General features: G+C 42.9%; 1 protein-coding gene across 1 annotated transcript in view; it reads right to left on the reverse strand.

The window, feature by feature from the left end:
* The window catches only part of TMPRSS7 (transmembrane serine protease 7), a 434,671-nt gene that overhangs the window by 214,190 nt on the left and 193,930 nt on the right, over positions 1-26,551 (reverse strand). The window contains exon 11 of the mRNA XM_078658964.1: positions 25,244-25,380. Within this exon, the coding sequence (XP_078515090.1) occupies positions 25,244-25,380 (137 nt within the window). The remainder of the gene's footprint in view (positions 1-25,243; positions 25,381-26,551) is intronic.

Raw genomic sequence — 26,551 nt, forward strand, 5'->3', positions numbered from 1 at the left:
AGACACCCCTCAGAAACACTAGGCCCATGCAACACTCACTACCCCTGGGCATAAGGGATGAAAAGTAGGCAAAATAAGTGCAGGCCTCAGACACTGCCTCTCCTCAAAATGGCCCCCTTACACCCCAAGCACATGTTGCTGCCTGTACCAGCCAGCACTCAAGATGGCCACCACCACCACCCACATGGCCAGTCCACATCAACAGTACACCCCCAAAAAACAGAAAAACAGCCAGAAATCACCACAATCCAATGCCATCCATGATGTTTACATCAAAGAGAGTGAGACAACACCACAGGCACACTCAGTCCATGCACCACCACCACCCCTGGGCAAGCAAAAGGCCACACCAGCAGCCCCCCAAAAACGACAAAAAACAATAAAATAAGCACAATCCCAGCCCATCCATGGCCTCAATTATGTTTAAATTCAAGAAGACACCCCACAGAAAGACTAGGCCCATGCAACACTCACCACCCCTGGGCAAAGGGCCACACCAGCAGGCCCAAAAAAACGACAAAAAACAATAAAATCTGCACAATCCCAGCCCATCCATGGCCTCAATGGTGTTTAAATTCAAGAAGACACCCCACAGAAAGACTAGGCCCATGCAACACTCACCACCCCTGGGCAAAGGGCCACACCAGCAGGCCCAAAAAAACGACAAAAAACAATAAAATCTGCACAATCCCAGCCCATCCATGGCCTCAATGGTGTTTACATTCAAGAAGACACCCCTCAGAAACACTAGGCCCATGCAACACTCACTACCCCTGGGCATAAGGGATGAAAAGTAGGCAAAATAAGTGCAGGCCTCAGACACTGCCTCTCCTCAAAATGGCCCCCTTACACCCCAAGCACATGTTGCCTGTACCAGCCAGCACTCAAGATGGCCACCACCACCACCCACATGGCCAGACCACATCAACAGTACACCCCCAAAAAACAGAAAAACAGCCAGAAATCACCACAATCCAATGCCATCCATGATGTTTACATCAAAGAGAGTGAGACAACACCACAGGCACACTCAGTCCATGCACCACCACCACCCCTGGGCAAGCAAAAGGCCACACCAGCAGCCCCCCAAAAACGACAAAAAACAATAAAATAAGCACAATCCCAGCCCATCCATGGCCTCAATTATGTTTAAATTCAAGAAGACACCCCACAGAAAGACTAGGCCCATGCAACACTCACCACCCCTGGGCAAAGGGCCACACCAGCAGGCCCAAAAAAACGACAAAAAACAATAAAATCTGCACAATCCCAGCCCATCCATGGCCTCAATGGTGTTTAAATTCAACAAAACAGTTGTATCATGCACCCATAACCAACCCTGGTCCTACTGGATACTGTGGCTACCCACAATATAATTTATTTAATTTTCTGAAAAAGTTCCAAAATTGTACTTGCAGCAACTGTAATGCCCCAAACAAACTTACTTGTGAAAGTTGATTTCTAATCCAAAAGTGATCCAAAGACAGTCAAAAAGGCCTCAAATCCAAATATCCAGCAGCACCCACAAAAAGTAATCCTTCCAGCTCCAGATCCAAATGAAAGTGACCAGGAGATGGACAAAGCACTGGGAGGAGCCTGCTGGACAGGAACAGGAAGTTGGAGACTGTGGGGCACTTCCTTCCTCCCCCCCCCCCCAAAATGGACTCCTTGCAAAAAAAAAGGCCATGCAAATGTCAACCTGAGGAGTGATTCTGATAAAAATCATAATTTTCTGAAGGTTTATCCTGTTTGCTGGTGATTTTCTTGTGCGAAATTGCAAAATCTCTATTTCGCAAGTGCGAGATTGTTCCTTTCCGCCGCAACTACATGTTCGCAATTGCGAACTCTCGCGAGGTGTGCTGTGCAAGGTGGCAAGCCGCGAGTACGTATTCGCGGGCGACAAACTCCCGCGGGAACACGCAGCAAGATCTAAAATGGCGCGTCACTCGCAAAGAAAAACAACTCGGCAAACGCTAAAATGACGGAAAGTGAACGCCGTGCACCACGCCGCGCGCCGCAACCAAGCAAAAAATCCGCCGCGAGCGGATTCACGGATTTTCGACAAATTCGCGAGCGTTCGCGGATTGCGGATTTGCCGAAAATCCGAAAAATCCGCGAGCGGAGCGGATTTTACGCCCATGCTTACCTGGCGCACACTGGAGGTTCCTGGTGGGCTAGTTGGCTCCCAGGGACTCCCAGTATGCAAGGGGAATTAGGTCCCCCTCTGCAAACGCACCAGGGGGCTGCGTTGCAGAGAGGTGTAATGAGGCCACGACCCTTTTTACACCTCTCTGCAACACAGCCCCCTGGCGCATACTGGAGGTTCCTGGTGTGCTAGGTGCCCCCAGGGACCCCCAGTATGCAAAGGGACTTAATCCCCCAACTTAGAACGCGTTACAGAGCATGTTTGCCCAGTGGTGAAGGTAGGGGACCGGGCTTGTGGTGAATTGTGTGCAAACACACCCTGTGGCGTGTTTTAGCTTGGGGAATATATTCCTCTTCAATCCAGAGGTCCCCTAGGGGCCAACTAGTCCAACGGGTACCTCTAGTAAGTGCCACGGAGCTGCGTTGCAGAGTGTTGTAAAAAGGGGGCGTGCCCTCTGAACACCTCTCTGCAACGCAGCTCCCTGGCGCAAAATGGAGGTACCCGATGGGCTAGTTGGCTCACAGATGACCTCAGGATTGAAGAGGAATATATTCCCCAACCTAAAACGCGCCACAGGTGTGTTTTCACACATGTCTCCACAGGTCCCGCCCCCTTCCTTCACTATCGAGTGAAATATTCCTCTAAAATCAGCCGAAGTATGAATTCCGATTTACTCACCTGTTATCAGGAGAGACCTCATTGCTGCATCTTTCAGCCCACTACTGATCCTGAAAAGTAATTGTAACCGTACTTAAAGTAACTTGAATTTCCTTCTATAGGCTAACATTGACTGGTTTCACTTGAAAAAAGTGTGGAGTTTTGGAACTTTAAAAAATTCCTCAAAAATCAGTTGAACTACGAATTCCTATTTACTCACCTGTTATCAGGAGAGACCTCAGTGCTGCATCTTTTAGCCCACTATTGATCCTGAAAAGTAATTCTAATCGTAGTTACAGTAACTTGAATTTCATTTCATAGGCTAACATTGACATGTTTTACTTGGAAATTCTTCTAAGTGTGGAGTTTTGGAACTTAAAAAAATTCCTCAAAAATCAGCCAAACTATGAATTCCGATTTACTCACCTGTTATCAGTAGAGACCTCAGTGCTGCATCTTTCAGCCCACTATTGATCCTGAAAAGTAATTCTAATCGTAGTTACAGTAACTTGAATTTCCTTTTATATGCTAACATTGACATGTTTTACTTGGAAATTCTTCTACGTGTGGAGTTTTGGAACTTAAAAAAATTCCTTAAAAATCAGCCGAACTATGAATTCCAATTTACTCACCTGTTATCAAGAGAGACCTCAGTGCTGCATCTTTCAGCCCATTACTGATTCTGAAAAGTAATTCTAATCGTAGTTACAGTAACTTGAATTTCCTTTCATAGGATATCATTGCCTGCTATATAAAATATATATAAATTAAAAAAATATATAAAAAAATAAAAATATTACAATTTCAATATTTTTTAAAACATTTATTTTTCAATTTATATAAAAAATATGTAATGTAATTTAAAAAATAAAATATCTAAAAATAAATACGTTTAAATAAAGTAGTAAATCAGTATAAAGAAAATATAACAATTAATACATTTAAAAAATATAATTTACAAAACCTTTGAAATTCACTGAAAAAACCATAGGTTTCACCTACGTTATAGTTAAAAATTAGCATTTAAAAAACCTTAGAAATTCACTGAAAAAACCATAGGTTTCACACACGTTATAGTTAAAAATTAGCATTTAAAAAACCCTAGAAATTCACTGAAAAAACCATAGGTTTCACACACGTTATGCACTGCTGATGACGTCACATATTACATCACTCATGACATGGTCAGTGACATCCCTCATGACATCACTGATGACATCATCCTTGTGAAAAACTGGAAGACCTACTCTCACCCTAATATAACCTTTGATACACACATTCAAAAATAGAAACTAAAATTTTCAAAAAAATGTAGATACCAATACCAGTTACAACAACCTATTCAGTAATTCCACCATCTACATACACATCCACTCATTCACCAACAGTTTTATATAGTCACTCATACATGTACTCACTTATCATATATACTCATACACCTATACATTCTGTTACACACCGACACTCATCCATAGAATTACTCACACACATACTCACACATGCAAATAAACTATCAACATCCATTTATTTGCATATACAGCTATGCACACACCACTACACTTACAGAAACTTGCACATCTTACTCTCTTAAACAATCACTTATAGAAATGATGAAGCAAAGCTTCGCATATTTTGCGGCTTGCCGAAGTCAAGAACCTCGTTTATGTGTAATAAGGTAACAAAACGTATGTTTTACTAACGTTTATTTTTGTTTAGGCAAAGTTTGCGAAGCTTGCCTACGTGTATTTCTAATACATTTAACCCGTGTACTTTAAAATGGCCGCCGCTTGTATTTTAGTTACTGCGCATGCGTCAGCCACACTCACGTGTCCTGACGCGTCTGCAGAAGTGGAGGGAAATTTATGCGCATGCGTAATCCATAGCTGTGCCCATCATGTGGTACTGCTCGTGCCACTGCTCTTGTGTCTGTATCAATGTAGCTAACATTTAAACTGCATAAGTATATTTTATAATGATAAGTAGAAAGTACAAACCCTGTGATGTGTTTTCATGATGACATTATTATGTATTAATTTGTTTTCGCTTACTTTTCATGTACCGCGGGGAATGGGGGTCTGAGAGAGAGGAGAGCCATATTGGAGGTCCCTTCTGCGCCTGCGCAACTTCGGCAGCACAGTAGACCTTGACTGATGGAACATAGCCAGTTGGCAGCGATGGGCGAGATGCTCCTGAGAAAGTCACCTCTGCCCTGCGAGAACAGCGAATGTGGCTCCTTATATGTTACATTGTAATATTACGCTACTGTTTGCCGTGTAGCTTCTCATGGGAACCCCAATCTAGCTAGGCGGTGCCCAAACATGCAAATACAGGCTTGAAATGTTGAATTGTGATTGGTGTGTTACCCAAATCCTACCTTAGGACCAATCGAAATTGAGGGATTCTGACACTTTGCAACATTGGGGGGTGGTACACTGTCCCCAAACTGTATATCTACCCTGGGTTCACCTAGGGAACCGTCCGACTTGTCTGGTTTAGCTGACCTGTCACTGACCCATCGTACTCAATAGGTGACTGAAGATACAGAGCGCTGCGGAGCACTCTGTCCGAATTTGACCATAGACTAAGGTTCTACTGAACCTTAAAGTGCTGGCGAAGCACTTTGCTGGGAGTTCGCTGACCCAATCGGGGTCTTGATCGATAACTGCAGAGCGGGTGGAGCGCAGGCGTTGCTTCCGAACTGTGGGTTTCGGTCCTGTCCTGAGCGGTCCTGTCCTGAGGGTTTGCTGTCCTGTCCTGAGGTCCTGTCCTGATTCTCAATCTGAGGGTATCCTGTCCTGTCTGGGGTGTCCATTCTGCACCTGCTGTCCTTTGAGGGGTATCCTTCCTTGAGGGTTTCCTGTCCTTAACTGACCCGTGGCCAGGGTTTGGTTTCCACACCTTTCTAGGTAAATATTGCTCTGAACCTCTTAAATCTTGCACCTTCTGAATTTCTAACTTTTGCTTCAATAAAGTTTACCATTGCACATGTTATTTTTCCATGTCTTTCCGCAACTATTGAAAGTCATTTGCATTTTTCCATAAGTTTGTTCCTATGTCTTCTCACTTGTTAGAAATTATATTTTGCATTGCAGTTTGTCATTTTCTGATATGGTCTAGAACCTCATTGCCTAGATTGTTTAAAGGCCCGTTCACCTTAAGTGAAGCGTGTTACTCTTTATAGGCCCTCCTGTAGTTATACCAACATAGTCCGCCCATGCTTAAATATTATTGAATAGCATAGTATCTTCTCGTTACATTTTATATCAGTATTTCAATGATTACTCTGTCGTTATTTCTTACAGTTTACATCATTTACGTTATCTTGGTTATTGATTGCCTTATATTGATGTACCTTATGAATGAAGCAAATGAACTTTAGATAAACATTTTAAAACTTCCCGTTGTCCGTGGTCATTTCAAACAGTATTTTGAATGTTATTGGTTGGGTTTGTATTTTGCTGCCTTTCCTTTTACAGCTAGCTCCCTGATTCATTGTGGTCATTAGGTACCCGCATCGGTGGATGGTAAGTTGGGTGCACTGAGAAATAATAGTAGGAAACTCACTCACAAATTGATAGAGCTCGTGAAGTCACCTGATCGATGCATATGGTGATTTGAAAGTATATGGGCCCTGAAGCCGGAAACGGCGAAAACTATTGGTCGGGTGGCCTCGCGCGCTCTATCAGTTTTACTGGTAGCCAGAGGATGGTTAGGGACTAGTTGAGAGTAAGGCAGGGATTAGTTGGTCTAGTCAAGTCGTAAGCTGCTAGTACATTAATGCTGCTGGAAGAGCGGCTGTTCTAAGAGACCTGATCATTCTCTTGTGAATACGCTGTTTTGGAATTCATGAATTGCTGTATTGTTATTATTCTTGTTCTTATATTGTTATATGTATTAATCCATGCATTTGTCAACCGTTTAGTTCTGTGTTGTCCGAACTCCCCGGGGAATTGAAAGGGCAAGTGGTGAATAGAATCCATTGTCCTGAGGTCACAGGCTCGAGGAAAGTTAGGTGCAGGTTTAGATAACCGGGAAGCACTAACTAGGGTTTTCTGAATACATGTGTGAATAAATGTCAGTAACGGGGTTCATTGGCAAAATTCCCATAGTGGCGTAACCTAATAAGGGTCACATCGGAAGAGTAGCAGGTTCCTCGGAGCTAGCGTGAAAGCAGAGGGGTCCGCTGGGAAACCTTAAACTCGGAATATATCCCGGAAAGAAGTGGATGAGTTTAGGGGAATAACAGGTTCACCGATGCTAGAGTAAAGGGTAGGCGGAAGAGATCTACCCGCAGCGAGTGAAAAGTAAATGGAAGTAGTTTACTTGCAGTAAAATAATTCTTTCTCTGTCTAGACACTTGAGCACTGTGGCGAATGTGTATTTGTTGTAAAATAACCAAGCACTGAGCACTTTAAAAGAAAGAAAGTTTCCGTTACCTTGTGAAGGGAGGGAGTCAGTCGCGAAGCGCCTCTGACGTCACTCTGTGCCGCGCTGGGATTGGTAGAAGCAGCGGGCGGGTAGCGGAGCTGAGATTGTAAAGGAGGGGTGAGCGCCAGAGCGTGGGAACTGTCTCACGAAGGGGCCGCGCACCCATTGGCGGAGATTATTCAGAGTCGCGCACCCATTGGTCGCACGGATTTCTGAAGCGCGTTCTGATTGGAGGTAGTTTGTAAACACAGTTTAGCGTAGAAGTCGTATGTGGCACTCGCAGACTACAGGAACTCGACCTGATCCAAGGCACCTAGGGTTTGAAAGGGATCAGTGGAAGACTAATAGATACGATATTATGTACGGAACCAAGAGAAAAATGTCCCTTGTAAGTAAGGTGAAAAATTATTTTAAAACGGACAAACCGATTAAATCTAGAGAAGGTGTTCTTGTCCCACCACCCAATACTCCTGCCTCATTCATGATGTTTGACCGAGGGTACAATACCTGTGTGTGGTTGGAGAATTGGGTGAAGTACACAAAAGATGACAGAGTATTGGCTTTTCCGTTAGATGGTACTTTCAATGGTAGGATCTTATTTAATTTAAGAACTCGGATGAATGAACTGCATCCCAGACCGAGACTAACGCAGTATGAGGCATTAGAGGAATGGGAGATTGAGGCTTTTGAAAGAGAAAGACCCCGAATGGACAAGGGTTTGACCAAGTGGTACCCCAGGCTGAAACAGGAGTCCAGGGATAAAAGGATGAAACAGTGGAGGCAGAGCATGATTGTTGAGGGTCTGTTTCCCATGATGCCGGCATGTCATAACCCTGCAGCGGGTGAGAAAAGTACCGAAAAGTGTAAGCATTGGGGGGCCCCTGGGGAGTCAGATGATGAATTGATAGATGACATCTGTACCAGAAGTCCGCCACCTTATAACGAGGGAACCCGATCTTCCAGTGTAGGAGATGCTCCCCGACGCCACTTCCTCAAGGAAGAAGACAGATCCCTAGGACTGGGAGGGGGTGGTCAAGTATTGCCCTATTTTGAGAAACCCGAACCGGCGGAAACAAGGGATATATATCCCAAAGTGCCCGCAAGTCAGGAAGAAAAATATTCACGTACGAAAATTTTCTTTCCCAGACCCCTGTATGAAAACGAAGAGAAACCATCAAATTCAGGACTGCCTTTTGTGCAACCTCCATATGAGGAAGAGCGCAGGTCCTTTAACACTGGAACTTTATTCCCGAAACCAAATTATGGTGGGGGACCAAGTGAAACTCATCCTACTGCCCCGAGTTTTACTCCTCCATTGACCTCACAGATATTACATGACACGACTTTAAGAAGGATACTAGTGGAAAAGGAGCAAGAGGCCCTAGCTAGACAAAGGACAGAAATAATTCAGAAAATCTCCCAGTTAAATACCAGTCCTGAGGCATTGACTATTCCAGTAACTATTGGACCAGTGGTCCCGTTATACGGAAATGGTCAGGGAAATCCGATTACTCCAGTTATGACCCCAGTCATGGCACCCCCGAGACAGGAACCGATAATCATAGATGATCAGTCCAGTGAGTGCGAGTCTGAAGTTGCGTTCTTGGACTTGCCAAACAAACCGACCGGAAAGGGAATGCAGCAGAGGCACAACCCTTTTAATGCGAAAGAAATTAAATTAGAGTCAGCAACAGGCACTAGGAATGTCTCTCTGGTAACTCCGGATGAAATTGAGAGTTGGAGTCGTGAATTAGAGAAACAGACTCCGCAAACGAAACCTTTAGACCTCTACAAGCTGAGGGTAGAAATAGAAGAATTAATGGCAGGAAATGTGGGGTTGGATCGATTGAATACCTACTCTGAAGAAGAATTGTCGTTTATATGTAAAAGCTTTACAAGGAACACCAGAGTGCTCCACGAAAAACTGACCGAAACCGCAGCTAGTATGGGGGTAGATATCTCGAAATCCAAGCCCTTACAGAAACCGTACAGAGCAGACTTCTCAGACAAAGATATAGAGCACCTGAATGTGGCGGGGAAAAAGTTGCAGATTAAAGAATTATTGGGGGTACTGCAGAAATGGGGAGATGTGGAAAGATGGAGAAGCAGGTGGGCGAAAAAGAGGGAAGAGGCTCGCTCCCGACAAGTGACTCCTGAATTTGCTTTAAGGGAGGTAGAAAAACCTGAGCAGTTATGCCCCATGCGCGAAGTACCTGGAGGGAAATATGTGCATGTCCCCTGGTCTAGACAGGATATTGTGTCCTTTACGAACGATTTTCCAAAATTACGAGAGAAACCAGTAGACTGGTACCGGCAGGTGGAAAGGTTCGTGAAGGTACAGAAATGTCTGTGGAAAGACCTGGATGGGTTTTTCGACATTGTGGTTCCGGTAGATTTATGGACCCAGTGTAAAATAGCCATAGACTGGCCTACTGAAGAGTACCCAAGAAATAAGGAAACAGGGGAGCCATCAAAGGATGTCATGCGAAAATATGAGCAGGTAATTCAGCATTTGAAAGAAAAGGTGCCCGCAAAAGAAACTGATTGGACAAAAATAGATAGAACAACACAGGAAAGGGACGAGACAGTGCACTCCTTCTATGAGAGGTTATTGCAGGTATTTAAAACATACAGTGGTATTGATAACATCGATTTGAAGGACATGACGCACTTTATTTACAGGTTTGTAAATGGTTTAAGGCCTGAAATTTGTCAGTGTATAAAAGATAATAAAATCTGTTGGCATACAAAGAAAATGGATGAGGTCCTACGGTACGCTAAGTACTGCGAGGACGAGATGGCAGAAAAGAAAAAGGCCCTTAAGGAAAAAGTGATGTGGGCTCAAGTAAAGCTCGCAGAACAGCAGGAAAAACAATTGAGTAACATGGTTAAAAATGCTGAGAACAAAAGTCCTGGGGGTGGAGGAAAGCCCCGGCCCAAATTTAGCAGGGAAGAGGCTATGAAGAAATTTCCCTGCCATCAGTGCGGCGAAATTGGACACTGGCGAAACGAGTGTCCCCAATTGACAGATGATAATGCAAAAACACCTGATTTAACTCCACAGACGCAGAAAGAAAGACCAAGAAAAACGCAACCCCAGGTAAAAACAGTTCAGGTGCCTCGAGCACCCAAGCAGGTATACAGGGGAAAACAGGGAGAGGGTGAGGAGATAGAAGTTTGGGAAAGCGGTGAGAACAGAAATACAGCAACTTCGCAGTATCTGCTAAATGATACCTTCCTTTGTAATGAACAGTACTGACGGGGCCTGAGAGGGGAGGACGAGGAGTGCGTACTTGGCGCTTCCTTGCCGGTAGACCAGTCTGGACCATACATTGAAGGAAAGGTTGACGGAAATGATGTCACCTTTCTGTTGGACACTGGCGCTACCCGTTCTACTGTAAGAACAGTGGACGTTCCAAACCTACCCCTCTCGGGAGAAAATATCCAAGTAGTGGGTGTATCTAATCAATTGATTAGTACTCCTGTTACCGAACCAATGGAGATTTCAATTGGAAATTTTAAACAAATGCATAGGTTTGTCGTCTGTGACACCAGTCCAGTGAATCTACTGGGTCGTGATTTGCTGTGCAAAATGAACTGTACCATCTTTTGCACACCAAAAGGTGTTGAAATACAGACCCCGGATGAAGATGGCATTTATAAACTATTGTTACTTAGACCTGACTCAGAAATTAAAAGATTGACCCTGCAGGATTTGCCCCAAGAACTCCAGGAAGCGGTAAAGCCAGAGGTGTGGGATTTCACTGGAAAAGATGTGGGATTAATGAAAGATGTGGACCCCATACAGATAGCCATCAAGGACAATGCAGTATATCCTAACACTAAGCCCTACCGAATGAATGCTGAAGTGAAAGCAGGTGTCACTCTGGAAATACAAAAATTATTAGAAGGAAACATCATACAGGAAGTGATGAGCAGCCCATGCAACTCACCGATTATGGGCATCAAGAAGCCTAGTGGCAAGTATAGGGTAGTGCAAGACCTGAGAAAGGTAAACAAAATTGTAGTTCCTTGCTGCCCTATTGTCCCGAACCCAGCAGTGATATTGTACCAGATTCCTTGGGATGCTGAGTGGTTCACTGTGATTGATTTGTGTCATGCATTCTTTTCGATACCCCTGCACCCCGACAGCAAATTTCTTTTCTCATTTGCCTTCGAAGGTCACGTGTATTGCTGGAACCGGGTCCCTCAGGGGTATACAGAGAGCCCCTCTATCTTTAATCAGATCTTGAAAAAATGTCTAGAGACTTTGACCTTACCTGGGAACTCTGTCTTAGTGCAGTACATAGACGACCTTCTATTGGCGTCTAAAAGTCATAGGGACTGTGTAGTTGACACCATTGCCCTACTAAATCATCTGTGTGAGAAAGGGCATAAAGTGGCCCCTGACAAACTACAGTTCTGTGCAAAATCAGTGAAATATCTAGGACACCAGATAGAAAAAGGTGTCAGAAAAGTCACATCAGAAAGAGTGAGAATAATTCAAAAGATGCAGTTGCCCCGTACTCAAAAAGACGTCAGAATGTTCCTGGGTGTACTAGGATACTGCAGGCAGTGGATTCTGGGATTTGCAGTCTTAGCCAGGCCTTTGATAAAAATGACCACGAGAGGAATGCCAGACATTGTAGAATGGGACGATGAAAGCCTAATGGCTTTCACAAGACTGAAAAACTGTCTGTGTACAGCCCCTGCGCTGGGAATGCCAGATTATTCCAAAGAGTTTGCCCTATTCTGTGACACTCGCGATAATTGCGCATTGTCAGTCCTGACTCAAGAACATGGCACGACCAGAAGGCCTGTGGCCTATTTCTCTGCCACCTTGGACCCAGTAGCTGCTGGGTTACCAGGCTGTCTGAAAGCAGTAGCTGCTACCTGTGCAAGTTTGGAACAGAGTGAGTCCATAGTCATGGGACATCCTGTGACTGTGTATGTTTCACATGGAGTGGTAATTCTATTGACCAGAACTAAAACGCAGTATCTCACCCCTAGTCGGCTGACTAAATACGAGAGGATTCTTGTGGGTGCAGCAAATGTAAGCATTGTTAGGTGCGGTATTCTGAACCCTGCCACTTTACTCCCCGACTCCCTGGAAATGGAAGGTGGGGATGATGATGAACATGATTGCATTGATCTGACAGAGTTCAGCACCAAACCACGCCCAGACATAAAGGAAACGCCATTGCCTGAGCATGATAAAGAGCTGTTTGTAGATGGTTCCTGTCTAAGACATGAACTAGGAGGCCTGAGTGCTGCTTATGCAGTAGTCTCTTTAACAAAAATTGAAGAAGCAGGTTACCTATATAACATCAAGTCTGCACAAGTAGCCGAATTGATTGCTATGATAAAAGCTTGCAAAATTGGGAAGAACCTACGCATAACAGTGTATACTGACAGTCAGTACTGTTATGGAGTTGTGCATGACTTTGGCCAATTGTGGCTACAGAGGGAATTCCTGACTTCCTCAGGTACTCCCATTCGGAATGCAAAAGTTGTTCATGACATTTTAGAGGCCATCCAGTTACCCAAGGAACTGGCAGTGGTAAAATGCGGTGCTCATAAGAAGAGCATGGACAAAGTATCACTGGGAAACGATTATGCTGATCGAGTGGCCCAATGGTGCGCCAGAGATCGGTATATCGTAAATCCAAAACGAGGGGGGCCAGGAACCAGCTGCCAACTTCAGGTGTTTGAGGAAGTGCCTACTTGGGATGAAGTGAGAGAGTGGCAGGAGTCGGCTCCTTGGCAAGAAAGAGAGAAATGGAAGGAGGATGGGTGTAGACCGAGACGTGTGGATGGTGTCATCTTGGGCCCAACTGGTATGCCTGTATTACCCCGACACTTGCTTGGCACAATGGCAAGATTAATACACGAAGGGTCACACATTGGTAGGGATGCCATGATTCTGGTATTTCAACAGACTTGGTACAGTAAAAAGTTCAGGAAGGTAGCAGAGTCCCTCTGCCAGAGGTGCCTGTCATGTCAACAGATGAACCCAGGCAAGAGGACAATGGTTGAACTGAGCAAAATTGGGAGATCAGGGGGTCCCTTTGTAAGGATACAGATTGATTTCATCACCATGCCCCGTTGTGAAGGGAAGCGATATGTCCTTGTCATTGTTTGCGTATTTTCAAAATGGGTAGAAGCTTACCCTACTCCCCAAAGTGACGCACTGACAGTAGCGAAGTGTTTACTAAAAGAGCTGATACCTAGATTCGGGGTACCATTCATTATTGAATCAGATAAGGGTGGACATTTCCAGAATGAAATACTGGCTGAACTCTGTAAGGCCTTTGGAATAAGGCAGAAACTTCACTGTGCATATCATCCAGAGGCTTCTGGAATAGTGGAACAAGTAAATGGAACTATCAAAAACAGACTAGCAAAGCTGACTGATGCAACTGGCATGACCTGGGTGAAGGCCCTGCCCCTGGTCCTGATGGGACTGAGAAGTGTTCCTGACCGCAAGACAGGCCTAAGTCCCCATGAAATCATTATGGGAAGAGTGATGAGACAAGCATGGGTGCCAGGAAGCAAACTGTTGAGTATTACTGATGATTTGGTGCTTGAATACTGCAGAAGATTGGGTGACCAAGTGCGTTCTATCTCTCGCCAGATTGGAGACGACGGCATCCTCAATCCAACGACTCCTCTCCACAGCTTGGTTCCAGGAGACTGGGTCAAAATAAAGAAGCACACTCGATCAAGCTGTCTGGCACCAAGGTGGGGAAAGAAACGCCAAGTAATCCTGGTAACAACCACTGCAGTGAAGGTCGCAGGTATTCCCCAGTGGATCCACGCTGGCCACACCCAGAAGGTATTACCAGACAAAGAATTTGAAGAAGAAGGGCATCCAGCAGAGGACTCTGCAGGAGCCAGACCAGAAGCAGCTGACAACGAACAGCCCAGCACCAGTCAGGCTGCAGGAACAGCAGACGTTGGCCCAGGAGTAGTTGACTACGAACTGCCGAGAATCCAGCCTGCTGAAGAGGTCCAGGAAGCTGAGCCAGGAGTAGCTGATGACGAGCTGCCAAGCATATGGCCAGAAGAATGGATACCGATGATTGATCTGACCGAAGATCCCATCCGAACAAGAGAGCGACTTTGTGAAGGTAGGGAGTGGACTAGTCAGGAAAAGCAAGGCACAGGCGAAGAACCTCAGCCGCTTGAGATTCACATCAAAACTGAGGAAGGAGAAGGTCAGACAGGGACAGAACAGGTGTTCGATACACCACCGCTAACACCTGATGTGGATAAGGGACAGCTTAGAAATAGAGTAATAGTTCGAGCAGAAGAAAATCAAGAGATCGAAGTGCTTGAACAGGATCAGATAGGGTTAGAAGAACGGGTTCAGGAAACAGAAACAGAAACAGAAACAGAGACAATCGAAAGCCAAAAACAAAATATTCCTGAACAGGGCCAGATTAGTAACCAGGAAGAAGAATTTGATGCTAGCCCTGGAACTAGCGAGATAAGAGAAGAAGAAGAAGAAATTGAAGCAGAATTGCCACAAGCTAAAGAGAATAAGAGGATAAGAGAAGAAGGCGAAGTCCAAGTACCAACTAAGAGATTAAAAAAAAGAAACAACCTTGAGCCTAGGTTCGTAAAGAGACTAAGGCTAAGGATAAAGACGGTGGAAGAAAAACGTGCAGAAGCAAGGAGAAGTGCGCGGATAGCAGAGCAAGAAGAAAACTCTTCCAAAAGAAGGAGTGAACGAATAAAAAGACAAAACAAAAAGTACAAGTCTCCTGAATGGACACTCGTTTTGGAAGAACTTGAAGATCTTGATATAACTGACGTAAGCGACGGAGAGCCCGTCCCTGAGTACTCTGCTGAAGAAGAAGACGAACCACCGTGAATTTGCACAAAGTAAGCTAGTTGTGTAAAGACACAAAGAGGGGTCGAGAAACTTCTTCTGAGCCGAGATGTCTGATTCAACTGTGAATGGTAGACCTAGTTGCAGTCGTTTCAAGACGTGCTGCAAGGTGTGTATATGTAGTATAGTAGTACTGATAGTAATTTGGATAGGACTAACAATCTTTATACCCTTCACTGTAAGTAAAGATACTAACATTGTCCCTACTGAAATTGTAAATACAGACAGTGAGGAGTTGACAACACAGAGTATAGCAAGACATGAGAGAGCACTGAGACAAACAAAACGAGACTTAGAAGCATCAGATGAGGGAGGACTACATTATCATGGAATTAAGAACAGGACACACTTAAATGTTTTTGCAAACTTGTTAATACACTATGTAGAGACTATGGAAATTGAAGATTGCTATGTCTGCATGAAGCTACCTACTTCTGTGGCTGAAGGCGTGACATACCATCACTTGCCATTGACATATGGAATATCCTGTAGCATTTTAGCTAGTTTATTTTACAAAAGAGGACCGTTACAGTACTATTACTCTAATAATGACGTAATCTTTTCTGAACTTCCTATACGTGGGAACTTGAATCCTGTACATACCAAAAGCGACACCATAAGATATATGGGAGACTACTTCTTGACTATAGGTAACATTGACATAGCTGATGCACACAGAGAAAACTTGACTTGTTCTTTGCGTGAACAGGAAAAGATGTTCCTGAACATGGCAGAGAAAAGAAGAATTAAAATACAAAAGAAGGCTAATGACGAAAGTCAGAAAAAGCCAAAGTGGGCAGAGAACATGGAAGGCACCTCAAATGGTGGGGCGGGACCTGCTCTGTTGCTGGATTTTGAAAAGAAAGGCAAGCTATGTCTTCACCGCGAGAAGACTAGCTATTATAATAATGTTTTCATTGGTTCCAGTGAATGCGAACATAATTACAAGGTAATTGGAGGTTGGGGTTTCAAAAATGGGTCAGAGCCTGTGTTTCCTGGAATTTATTATATTTGTGGGGACAAGGCTTATTTCAAATTGCCGGATCACTGGTATGGAAGCTGCTATTTTGGCATTGTCTTCCCGAAAATATACCATGTGAATGGAAAAGCTGGAAGCAATGAAGATACTAATGGCTTAGTGCGTAGTAAAAGAGAAAGTATAGGTGAAATTATGGGTAGTATTTTCAGTGCACTGATACCTGGAGTGGGAGTGGTTCTGAACACTCACAGAATTTGCAAATTGTCTACTATAGTGGATGTGCTGTCTACTGAAACAGCTCATGGATTTCTGCTGGTCAATACCGAAATGGTTGCGATCAGATCAATGGTTTTGCAGAATCGACTTGCTCTTGACACCTTATTAGCGAAAGAGGGCGGAGTCTGCCGGATGTTGAAGGCGCAACATTGTTGCACTTATATTCCGGACAAAAGTGTACAGATCAAAAGATATGTGAAAAACATTACTAATTTGACAAAGGAACTCAAACCACTCGAGGTTGATAGTGCCTGGAAGAGACTGGTAGATGGTCTCTCAAATGTAGGTCATTGGCTTGCTAGCGTAGGTAAAAGCTTAATGTTCAAAATACTGATGCCAATTGGTATTATAGGTCTTATCATATTTCTCATTTTTATCTGTTGTAAATGCCGTAAGCGCACCAAGAAGCACGAGGTAAATGCAAGAGGGTTGAAACGGAGTGTGGATGAGATTGAATTGGAGGAAGTGAATGATCAGATATACAAAAAGGTGAAGACTTCTCACCCTACTAGAACTGAGAGAGAAAAGTTAGAACGATTGCTGGAAGAGATAGAGCTATATAAAGTGTGAAAGAAAGTTGGCATCTGGTTCCATTTTTTGTGATGATAGTAAATATCATCAAAGAGGGGATTGATGAAGCAAAGCTTCGCATATTTTGCGGCTTGCCGAAGTCAAGAACCTCGTTTATGTGTAATAAGGTAACAAAACGTATGTTTTACTAACGTTTATTTTTGTTTAGGCAAAGTTTGCGAAGCTTGCCTACGTGTATTTCTAATACATTTAACCCGTGTACTTTAAAATGGCCGCCGCTTGTATTTTAGTTACTGCGCATGCGTCAGCCACACTCACGTGTCCTGACGCGTCTGCAGAAGTGGAGGGAAATTTATGCGCATGCGTAATCCATAGCTGTGCCCATCATGTGGTACTGCTCGTGCCACTGCTCTTGTGTCTGTATCAATGTAGCTAACATTTAAACTGCATAAGTATATTTTATAATGATAAGTAGAAAGTACAAACCCTGTGATGTGTTTTCATGATGACATTATTATGTATTAATTTGTTTTCGCTTACTTTTCATGTACCGCGGGGAATGGGGGTCTGAGAGAGAGGAGAGCCATATTGGAGGTCCCTTCTGCGCCTGCGCAACTTCGGCAGCACAGTAGACCTTGACTGATGGAACATAGCCAGTTGGCAGCGATGGGCGAGATGCTCCTGAGAAAGTCACCTCTGCCCTGCGAGAACAGCGAATGTGGCTCCTTATATGTTACATTGTAATATTACGCTACTGTTTGCCGTGTAGCTTCTCATGGGAACCCCAATCTAGCTAGGCGGTGCCCAAACATGCAAATACAGGCTTGAAATGTTGAATTGTGATTGGTGTGTTACCCAAATCCTACCTTAGGACCAATCGAAATTGAGGGATTCTGACACTTTGCAACATTGGGGGGTGGTACACTGTCCCCAAACTGTATATCTACCCTGGGTTCACCTAGGGAACCGTCCGACTTGTCTGGTTTAGCTGACCTGTCACTGACCCATCGTACTCAATAGGTGACTGAAGATACAGAGCGCTGCGGAGCACTCTGTCCGAATTTGACCATAGACTAAGGTTCTACTGAACCTTAAAGTGCTGGCGAAGCACTTTGCTGGGAGTTCGCTGACCCAATCGGGGTCTTGATCGATAACTGCAGAGCGGGTGGAGCGCAGGCGTTGCTTCCGAACTGTGGGTTTCGGTCCTGTCCTGAGCGGTCCTGTCCTGAGGGTTTGCTGTCCTGTCCTGAGGTCCTGTCCTGATTCTCAATCTGAGGGTATCCTGTCCTGTCTGGGGTGTCCATTCTGCACCTGCTGTCCTTTGAGGGGTATCCTTCCTTGAGGGTTTCCTGTCCTTAACTGACCTGTGGCCAGGGTTTGGTTTCCACACCTTTCTAGGTAAATATTGCTCTGAACCTCTTAAATCTTGCACCTTCTGAATTTCTAACTTTTGCTTCAATAAAGTTTACCATTGCACATGTTATTTTTCCATGTCTTTCCGCAACTATTGAAAGTCATTTGCATTTTTCCATAAGTTTGTTCCTATGTCTTCTCACTTGTTAGAAATTATATTTTGCATTGCAGTTTGTCATTTTCTGATATGGTCTAGAACCTCATTGCCTAGATTGTTTAAAGGCCCGTTCACCTTAAGTGAAGCGTGTTACTCTTTATAGGCCCTCCTGTAGTTATACCAACATAGTCCGCCCATGCTTAAATATTATTGAATAGCATAGTATCTTCTCGTTACATTTTATATCAGTATTTCAATGATTACTCTGTCGTTATTTCTTACAGTTTACATCATTTACGTTATCTTGGTTATTGATTGCCTTATATTGATGTACCTTATGAATGAAGCAAATGAACTTTAGATAAACATTTTAAAACTTCCCGTTGTCCGTGGTCATTTCAAACAGTATTTTGAATGTTATTGGTTGGGTTTGTATTTTGCTGCCTTTCCTTTTACAGCTAGCTCCCTGATTCATTGTGGTCATTAGGTACCCGCATCGGTGGATGGTAAGTTGGGTGCACTGAGAAATAATAGTAGGAAACTCACTCACACATTGATAGAGCTCGTGAAGTCACCTGATCGATGCATATGGTGATTTGAAAGTATATGGGCCCTGAAGCCGGAAACGGCGAAAACTATTGGTCGGGTGGCCTCGCGCGCTCTATCAGAAACACATACTTATTTATACAGGAACTCGTCCAATCTCTCACTCTCACATATAATCTTTTATATACATCAATACTCACATATACTAGATTAAAACATATGTAGTTACTCATAAAGATACTATTTAGACAGTCATTTACTCACTAACACACCCATACACACACTCATCCACCCATACAGTCCTGCACACATGCTGTCTTCCAAACACATACAGTGAGTCAGTCATTCATGCAACTATATGCTAAGTAATACCCCCCACCAAACCATAGAGACACTCATACTGATACTCAAAAAACAAACTAACCCATATACACACTCATGTAGCTACTCACCAACCCATGCAGACACTTATACACAAAGTGAGACACTGATACAGATATTTACATATTTAAACATTACACAAGAATACATGTATTCACTAAGATACACTTAATAAGTCACTTATTACAAAAAAATCCATTTAAACACTTATTTACCCATTTATTCTTCCGTCGACCTTTAGATATACATATATAAAACATATTTATTTTTCAGAAAGACACACATTCACTGGATGATGTCATCAGTGATGTCATTTGAGATGTCACAAGTGATGTCATGAGTGATGTCACTGACCATGTCATGAGTGATGTAATATGTGATGTCATCAGCAGTGCATTGCGGGCGCGCGAGTTATAGTTAACTACAACGGGGGAATTTCAATGGTTTTGTATGAGTGAAATGTCCAGCTAACTATAACATGTGTGAAACCTATGGTTTTTTTCAGTGAATTGCAAAGGTTTTTTAAATGCTAATTTTTAACTATAACGTGTGTGAAACCTATGGTTTTTTCAGTGAAAATAAAAAAATTTCATATGATAAAAAATGCCAGTACTCAGCCAGAAAGCATTGAGTTGAGTCAAGGAAACTCAACGACTACTTTGTCACAAGAAATATTAGATCTATGGGTAACTGAAGGAGCGTATTCAACTATGATGGGTATTAATAGACCTGTACCTGTTATCAGTACCTCGGGTGTGGCCCCACTTACACCATTCAAACCACCCTCTACCTTTTGCCCTGTTATGCCACGTGATGGCATCGACGTATTTCACAAGAACTTGACCATAGAACTGAAGGATCTGCATAGAAAAACATGCAAGGGTCATTACAAACATAATCAACTGACAGTGGATTACGAATTGCTGGTGTCCAAGCTCAACAAGGACAAGAATATAATTGTACGCCCCAGTGATAAAGAGGGGTAATGTTGTATTACTAACAAGGGCTCAGTATGATAAAGAGGCTTATACACAATTGAACAATCGTGATCATTATGAAAGAGTGAATGCAGGTATGATCAAGGGTATGCAGAACGAGTTTCATTTACTTCTGTCTAGATGGAGGACTATGAAACTGATTTCTGACTCTGAATACAAATATTTGAAAACTGATTACCCTGTTACTCCATCAATTTACGTTATACCAAAAGTTCATAAGGATCTTATTAACCTGCCAGGTAGACCTATAATCACTGCCAGAGGGGGTCTCCTTGAAACAACATCTGTGTATATCGATTACTTTCTACAAAGCCATGTCAAGTCCCTGGATTCATATATCCAAGATACAGGGCATTTCTTATGTAAACAAAAGAACATCCAGTGGCAGTCTGGTGATTGGATGCTGGCATTGGATGTTACAGCCCTATATACCAGCATCCGTCATCATGATGGCATATTGGCAGTGAAATACTACCTTGAACGAAGGGATGTTAGTTTTGACCAGCACAACCAGATGCTTATTGAAATGCTCAAGTTTTGCTTGGAAAACAATGTTTTTATGTTTAACAGCTTGCTTTACAGACAGCGACAGGGGGTAGCAATGGGGGCCAGTTTTTCTCCAAGCTTCGCATATTTGCACATGGGAGCTTGGGAAGAACTGGTCCTCAGAGCTTGCTTAAAGCATGAAATGACTAACAATGTCATTGCTTGGTACCGATTCATAGATGAATTGTTTGTGGTTTGGAGGGGCAGTCAAGAGGAGGCAGTGAAATTTGTAGGGGAACTAAATGAAAATCAATACAACAAGTCCCCTTTCTTGACACAGAAGTGTATGCCAGCGGTGATAAATTGGAGAGTAGGCTGTACCGTAAAAGTACAGCCGGCAATACTACTCTACACGCAGGCAGCACTCATCCTGTCCATTTAATAATGAGTATCCCATATGGGGAAATGTTACGCCTCTGGAGACTTTGTAGCAATGATAGAGATCTACAGGAGGCACAGGCAGCCAGCACTAACAGGTTTTTAGAAAGAGGGTACCATATCAGCACTATAAACAAGGCAAGACTGAAATCCCTGGAAATAGATTGTTCTGTTGGCCAAATATGATACCTCGGCTGAGATATCTGAACAAAGGACATTGGCCAGTGCAGGCAACATTGACAAAGTAGATCCCTTTCGGGTCATTATTGGTTATTGCAACCAACATAAAGAAATTTGGAGAATTATCAATAAAAACTGGCCGATAATACTTAAGGATCCAGTTATTGGCCATGTACTACCTAAAAAGGCTTCCATCACATTCAGTAAAGCCCCAAACATGAGGGATAGGTTAGTGGATACTGGTCCTGAGATGTTAGATAAATCTCTGTGGTTAAAGAATAACAGAGGTTTTTTTAGGTGTAAAACCTGTAAAGCCTGCACACACGGCACAAACAAATTATCATACAAGGACGGATTTAGTGATCATGAACAACAGATTAGCAAATTGTTAACGTGTAAAACGGAATTTGCTATATAAGTCCGCGAGTGCCCCTGTGGATTACGTTATGTGGGGAGCACCAAGCTCCCCATACATAAACGTATTTTGCAGCATCTTAGAGCAATCAAATCTCAGGACAACACCTACCCAGTTGCGCGACATTTGAAGCAGTTACACCAAAGCAACAACAAAGGATTGAAATACTTTGTGGTGGACGCTATACTAGCCAGTAGGCGTGGGGGTAACAGAGAGGCAAAGCTGCGCAAACTGGAAACTAAATACATTCTACGGCTTAATACCAAGCAGCCTGGGGGGTTGAACCTCACAGAAGACCTTTATACTTGTTTACATTAAGATCCAGCAGTATTCTAGTTAGATAGTCTTTATTTATTATCAATAGTGCTGTAATCCAATTCTTAAATAGTGTTTTTTAGTGTTTCCACTATTTATTATTTTAATATGACTATTGATTTTAAGCTTCAACCATCATGCACATTGTTATAGAATGTAATAAATAAATGAATGTGGGATACTTGTAAAGCGCACTGTTACTCTACCCGAGTGTCCTGGCGCTGTAGACCGCTGGGGAACCCGTCCTGGTTTTCCCTGTGAGATTATCCCTTTTCTGGGTATCTCCAGGGTGAAACCAGGCATCCCTGGCGTTTGTGGGGGGCCGTTGTAGAGTTGAGGCAAGCTTAATGCCCAGAGTTACCGAGTGTGTTCCCTGGTTAGAGTAGGCACTGAGGCGAGAATTATCGAGTCCGTTGACCCTGGTCCAAGACCCTGCCGCGTCGGGAATTGAACCCTGGTCCCGGGCCGTTCTCTGCTTACAGGTCTGCTGCCTCTAACCAGTGAGCCACACCTCTCCACAATTAATGATTGATTAATTTGTTTTGCGCTATTTTGTACTATACCTACACCCCCTACCAGCCAGCCATTTGAATGTCTTAGTGGATAGAGACATATGTGATGTGATATGTATTAACTGTGATTTCTTCTCCTTCTCCATGTCCGTGATATTCTTTACACATTTTTTATAGTGTTCACAGCATGTCTTCGGTGACTAGCATTTTCTACTGTGTCCAATAGGGATCTGTTGGACATCCTCAACTTATTGAAATTAGGGAGCACAGAAGGCAACTCCATCTTTTTGGATTAAACAGGCTGGGCCCAGTCTGTCTTAATTGATCTATGTTATTTTTTTAAAATTTTTGATAATTATTTATTTACACCTTGCACAAACATCTTTTTAGCACATTAGGTATGGGTTACCCGTATAAATTAAGTTTAGATTAACCTGGTACTACATTGTACGTTGGGGATTTAACCCAGTATTGCTTTAATCTATATTAACGTCGATGCATATGGCAAGGTATTTTTGATAACAAATATCATATATTGTTGATCAAAATACAATGTGTTATTTATATGCCCTATGAGAAGCAATGAATTGTTACGGCAATATGATGCAAACTCAGGTCTGTCTTCACTGTTAACTAAACTGTGACCCAATCAGTATATAGCACTTGCACTTTAAAAACTCACCCTTCACCTTAACACGCTGTCATGTGATCAAGGCTCAGGTGAGCCGAAATGTTATGGCGACAGCAGAATAAAGAATCCAGCATCCAAATATCTTTGGTCCGTGTCTGCTTCCTGTGCGTGTTCGTGGGAGGACGAGCCTGCGACGGAAACGGAGGTTGCTGCATATATATATATATATATATTTTTTAATATATATATTTATTTATATTTCCTGATTTAGGGTACTGTGTTAGTCAACGAGAAGAGATGTTTGACCTTAATATCATTGGATCATTGTAAAAATATGGGGCCATATTTATGGCAAAGTAATGCAATACAGCACAGCGCAGCAAGTCACCTTACTTTGCGGCACTGCATTGCATTACAGGGCAAGGGCATGAATGGACTGAATTTAAAATAATGTGATGCATTCTTGTCCTTGTCCCTACGCTGGCATGGTTTTTAGCTGCCTAGCACCAACGCAAGCACACTTATACCATGGTGCAAGGGTGCCTGTGATGCAAACAAGAATGTTTTTGTGTAGGAAGGGACACCTTCCTGAACAAAAACAATCCTGAGAGGCAAATTTCTCTTTCTTTGTGTGCTGCAGAATTCAGCACACAGAGAAAGAGGAAGTAACAAGGAGAAAAAAAGATGAGTCTAACGCCCCACCTAGGGAGGCACATCTTTTTGGTGCGTCACCAGGTTTACAAATTCTTGCAAATCTGAGGATGCGTCAAAATCCATGGGAGTCCCGTCAAAGTTTTGTGTATGTCTTGGAGCAGGCATGAATATATTGCATATTGTGATAGATTAGAACATATAATAAATAACTCGAGTGGCTTTTTTATATTTAGCAGGTTCTCTCTGGAGGCCAGCTCACTCTCGAGGTCCCATAGTCTCTGGTTCTCTACCGTGGATATTCTTCAGGGTTTATTTATTTTTATTTAATTTTATTTTATTTTGAAAGTTTTATAGAGCGCGAACAAGATCCTTATGGATATCAGAGCGCTTTACATACAAATGGGATAAAAAGACAAAGGAATAATAATTAAACAAGTCATTTTGTGCAAAGATGAGCAAATGGTTAACAATAGAGTCAGGCAAGGTAGCAACGGTGCATAGGTGGTCTGGCTGGACACAGTCATGAGAGGAAAAATAATGAGTCACGGGATTTCTTTACTGTATATTCATGTGAATTTAGCAAAGAGGAGCGATACTACTTCTTTTTTGAAGGATGCCGTGGATGAGATAAGTCTGATTTCTGGAGGGAGGTGGTTTGAAGTTGCGTGGGAACACCCACACAACTCCCATTGAGCTCCTACACGGGGCAGAGTAACGTAATGCAGCGATTTGCACTGCATTGCGTTGCTCCAGATTTTTAAGCCAATCAGAGACACTCAAAGTGCCTTGAAGTGGCTTAAAAAAATCTGTCTTAAGGTTGTGTCCCTCTTGCCCCATGTTCCGTGTTGCAAAAGAGACTCAAACTGCCTCATATGTAGGCCCAATTATATTTTGTTTCAAGGTATTGAAATGAAATTAAATAAATGAAATACCAGCATTTGTAAAGCGCACAGCTACTTCCGAAGAAGTGTCCCAGCGCTGGGGACCTTCGTGAAGATTAAGTGAGCTATTGCCCAGAATCACATGGTGCTGAGCTAACCTGCCGCCGGCGATCGAACCGTGAACCCCGTGGTCCGGAGTCTGGCACCCTGGCGGCGGCGCCACACCTCTTCCACAGTATTACAGCGTGAGCACTGTGGAGGCTAATTTCATTCCAGCAAGTACCATATCCATGGGTGAGTCACCCTAATTTGGTAATTCAGTATTATGAGATTCATAATCGAATGCAGTAAAGAAGAAAAACAAAGCACAATTGAAATGTCTTACGCTGATTGATGTGATAGTTGCCATATTCTGCAGTCAAAGGTTGCTCTGAAAACTTGGAGCTGCATTGGAATTCAATGTTCACAACAGAGTTAGCAGCATAGAACACTGTTGGGTAATCGATGTAATAACCACAGTACCTGAAAAGGAAATTACATTTCATAAATAAGTGATACACGTTTCTGGCAAATCCAGAAAATGGTCCATATAGGACTTGCAATGACTCAACTGCATTTCTTGCAATATTTTTGTACTGACTACAAATCACGCCAGGCAGGAGTAATTTCTTGGTGGTTTACAATATTTGAAACAATCGTAGTAGGACTGTATGAAAGCTAATCACAAATATCACATTCATACAAATATGATTAAATGCTATCTTATCTAGAAAGGAAAGGAATGCCCTAAATATTGATACTGTTTATAAAAGTGGCTTTGACAGTCACCACTGTGCTTATTGGAGGCTTAACCGAAACATAGGTTTATGGAGTCATTGGAAATAAAGCCTACATTTGGAACTACGAAGATCTTGTATTTTGTATTTATAAGTATACTTCTAAACAAAACTAAAAGTTTTTGTCTCCATCATCTGTCTTTAAAGCTGCAAATCTAACGTTTTTTAATATAAGAAGCTCTAATGTGACATTGCAAAGCCTTCGCATCCTATGGGAATGGAGGGATTTTACTGTATCTTTCTAGATTCATACATACATAATATCTAAGCTACTGAAATAAGGGCCACATGCTTCAGAGTCCCTCTGTGTTTACGTTTCTGGCTCTTTTAAGTTCCTAGACATCTCCTTTTGGCTCATTTGTATATGGTGTATGTTCCCTAATCTCAAATTCTACCATCTTTTTTTCTCCTGTCAGCTTTAATTTCTGATCAACGAGGAGTAGCTTGTTCTTGTTACACAGCTTTGGAATGTAATGATAAATCCTTCTCACTGGTGAAGTTGAATTTAACATTACTGTTTTAGTAATGACACTTTTAGAAAGTGGACATTTCTCTGCACTTACTGCTCCGAGTGCCTGACAGCTTGTCTCCAATACACGTCTATGGTGGTTGACAGCTACACTTTGTGCATTCCCTCTAGACAGCCACAACAAAAGAAGGATCAGTGTGTCTGAGTACCCATCTACATACATCTGCATTCTACATACATCTTGCCTGGGCAGGATGGAAGGGAGGGGCTGACACTTCATTTGAATAGACAGTGTTGTGTCTCCACACAAAGGACTGATTGCCCCTATAGGCAGACAGGATTAGGTTGTAAGGGATAACTGTGCACTTCAGAAAGCTGCTTTGAAATC

The sequence above is a fragment of the Lissotriton helveticus genome, chromosome 8 (genome assembly GCF_964261635.1).
Source record: "Lissotriton helveticus chromosome 8, aLisHel1.1, whole genome shotgun sequence".
NCBI lineage: Eukaryota > Metazoa > Chordata > Amphibia > Caudata > Salamandridae > Lissotriton > Lissotriton helveticus.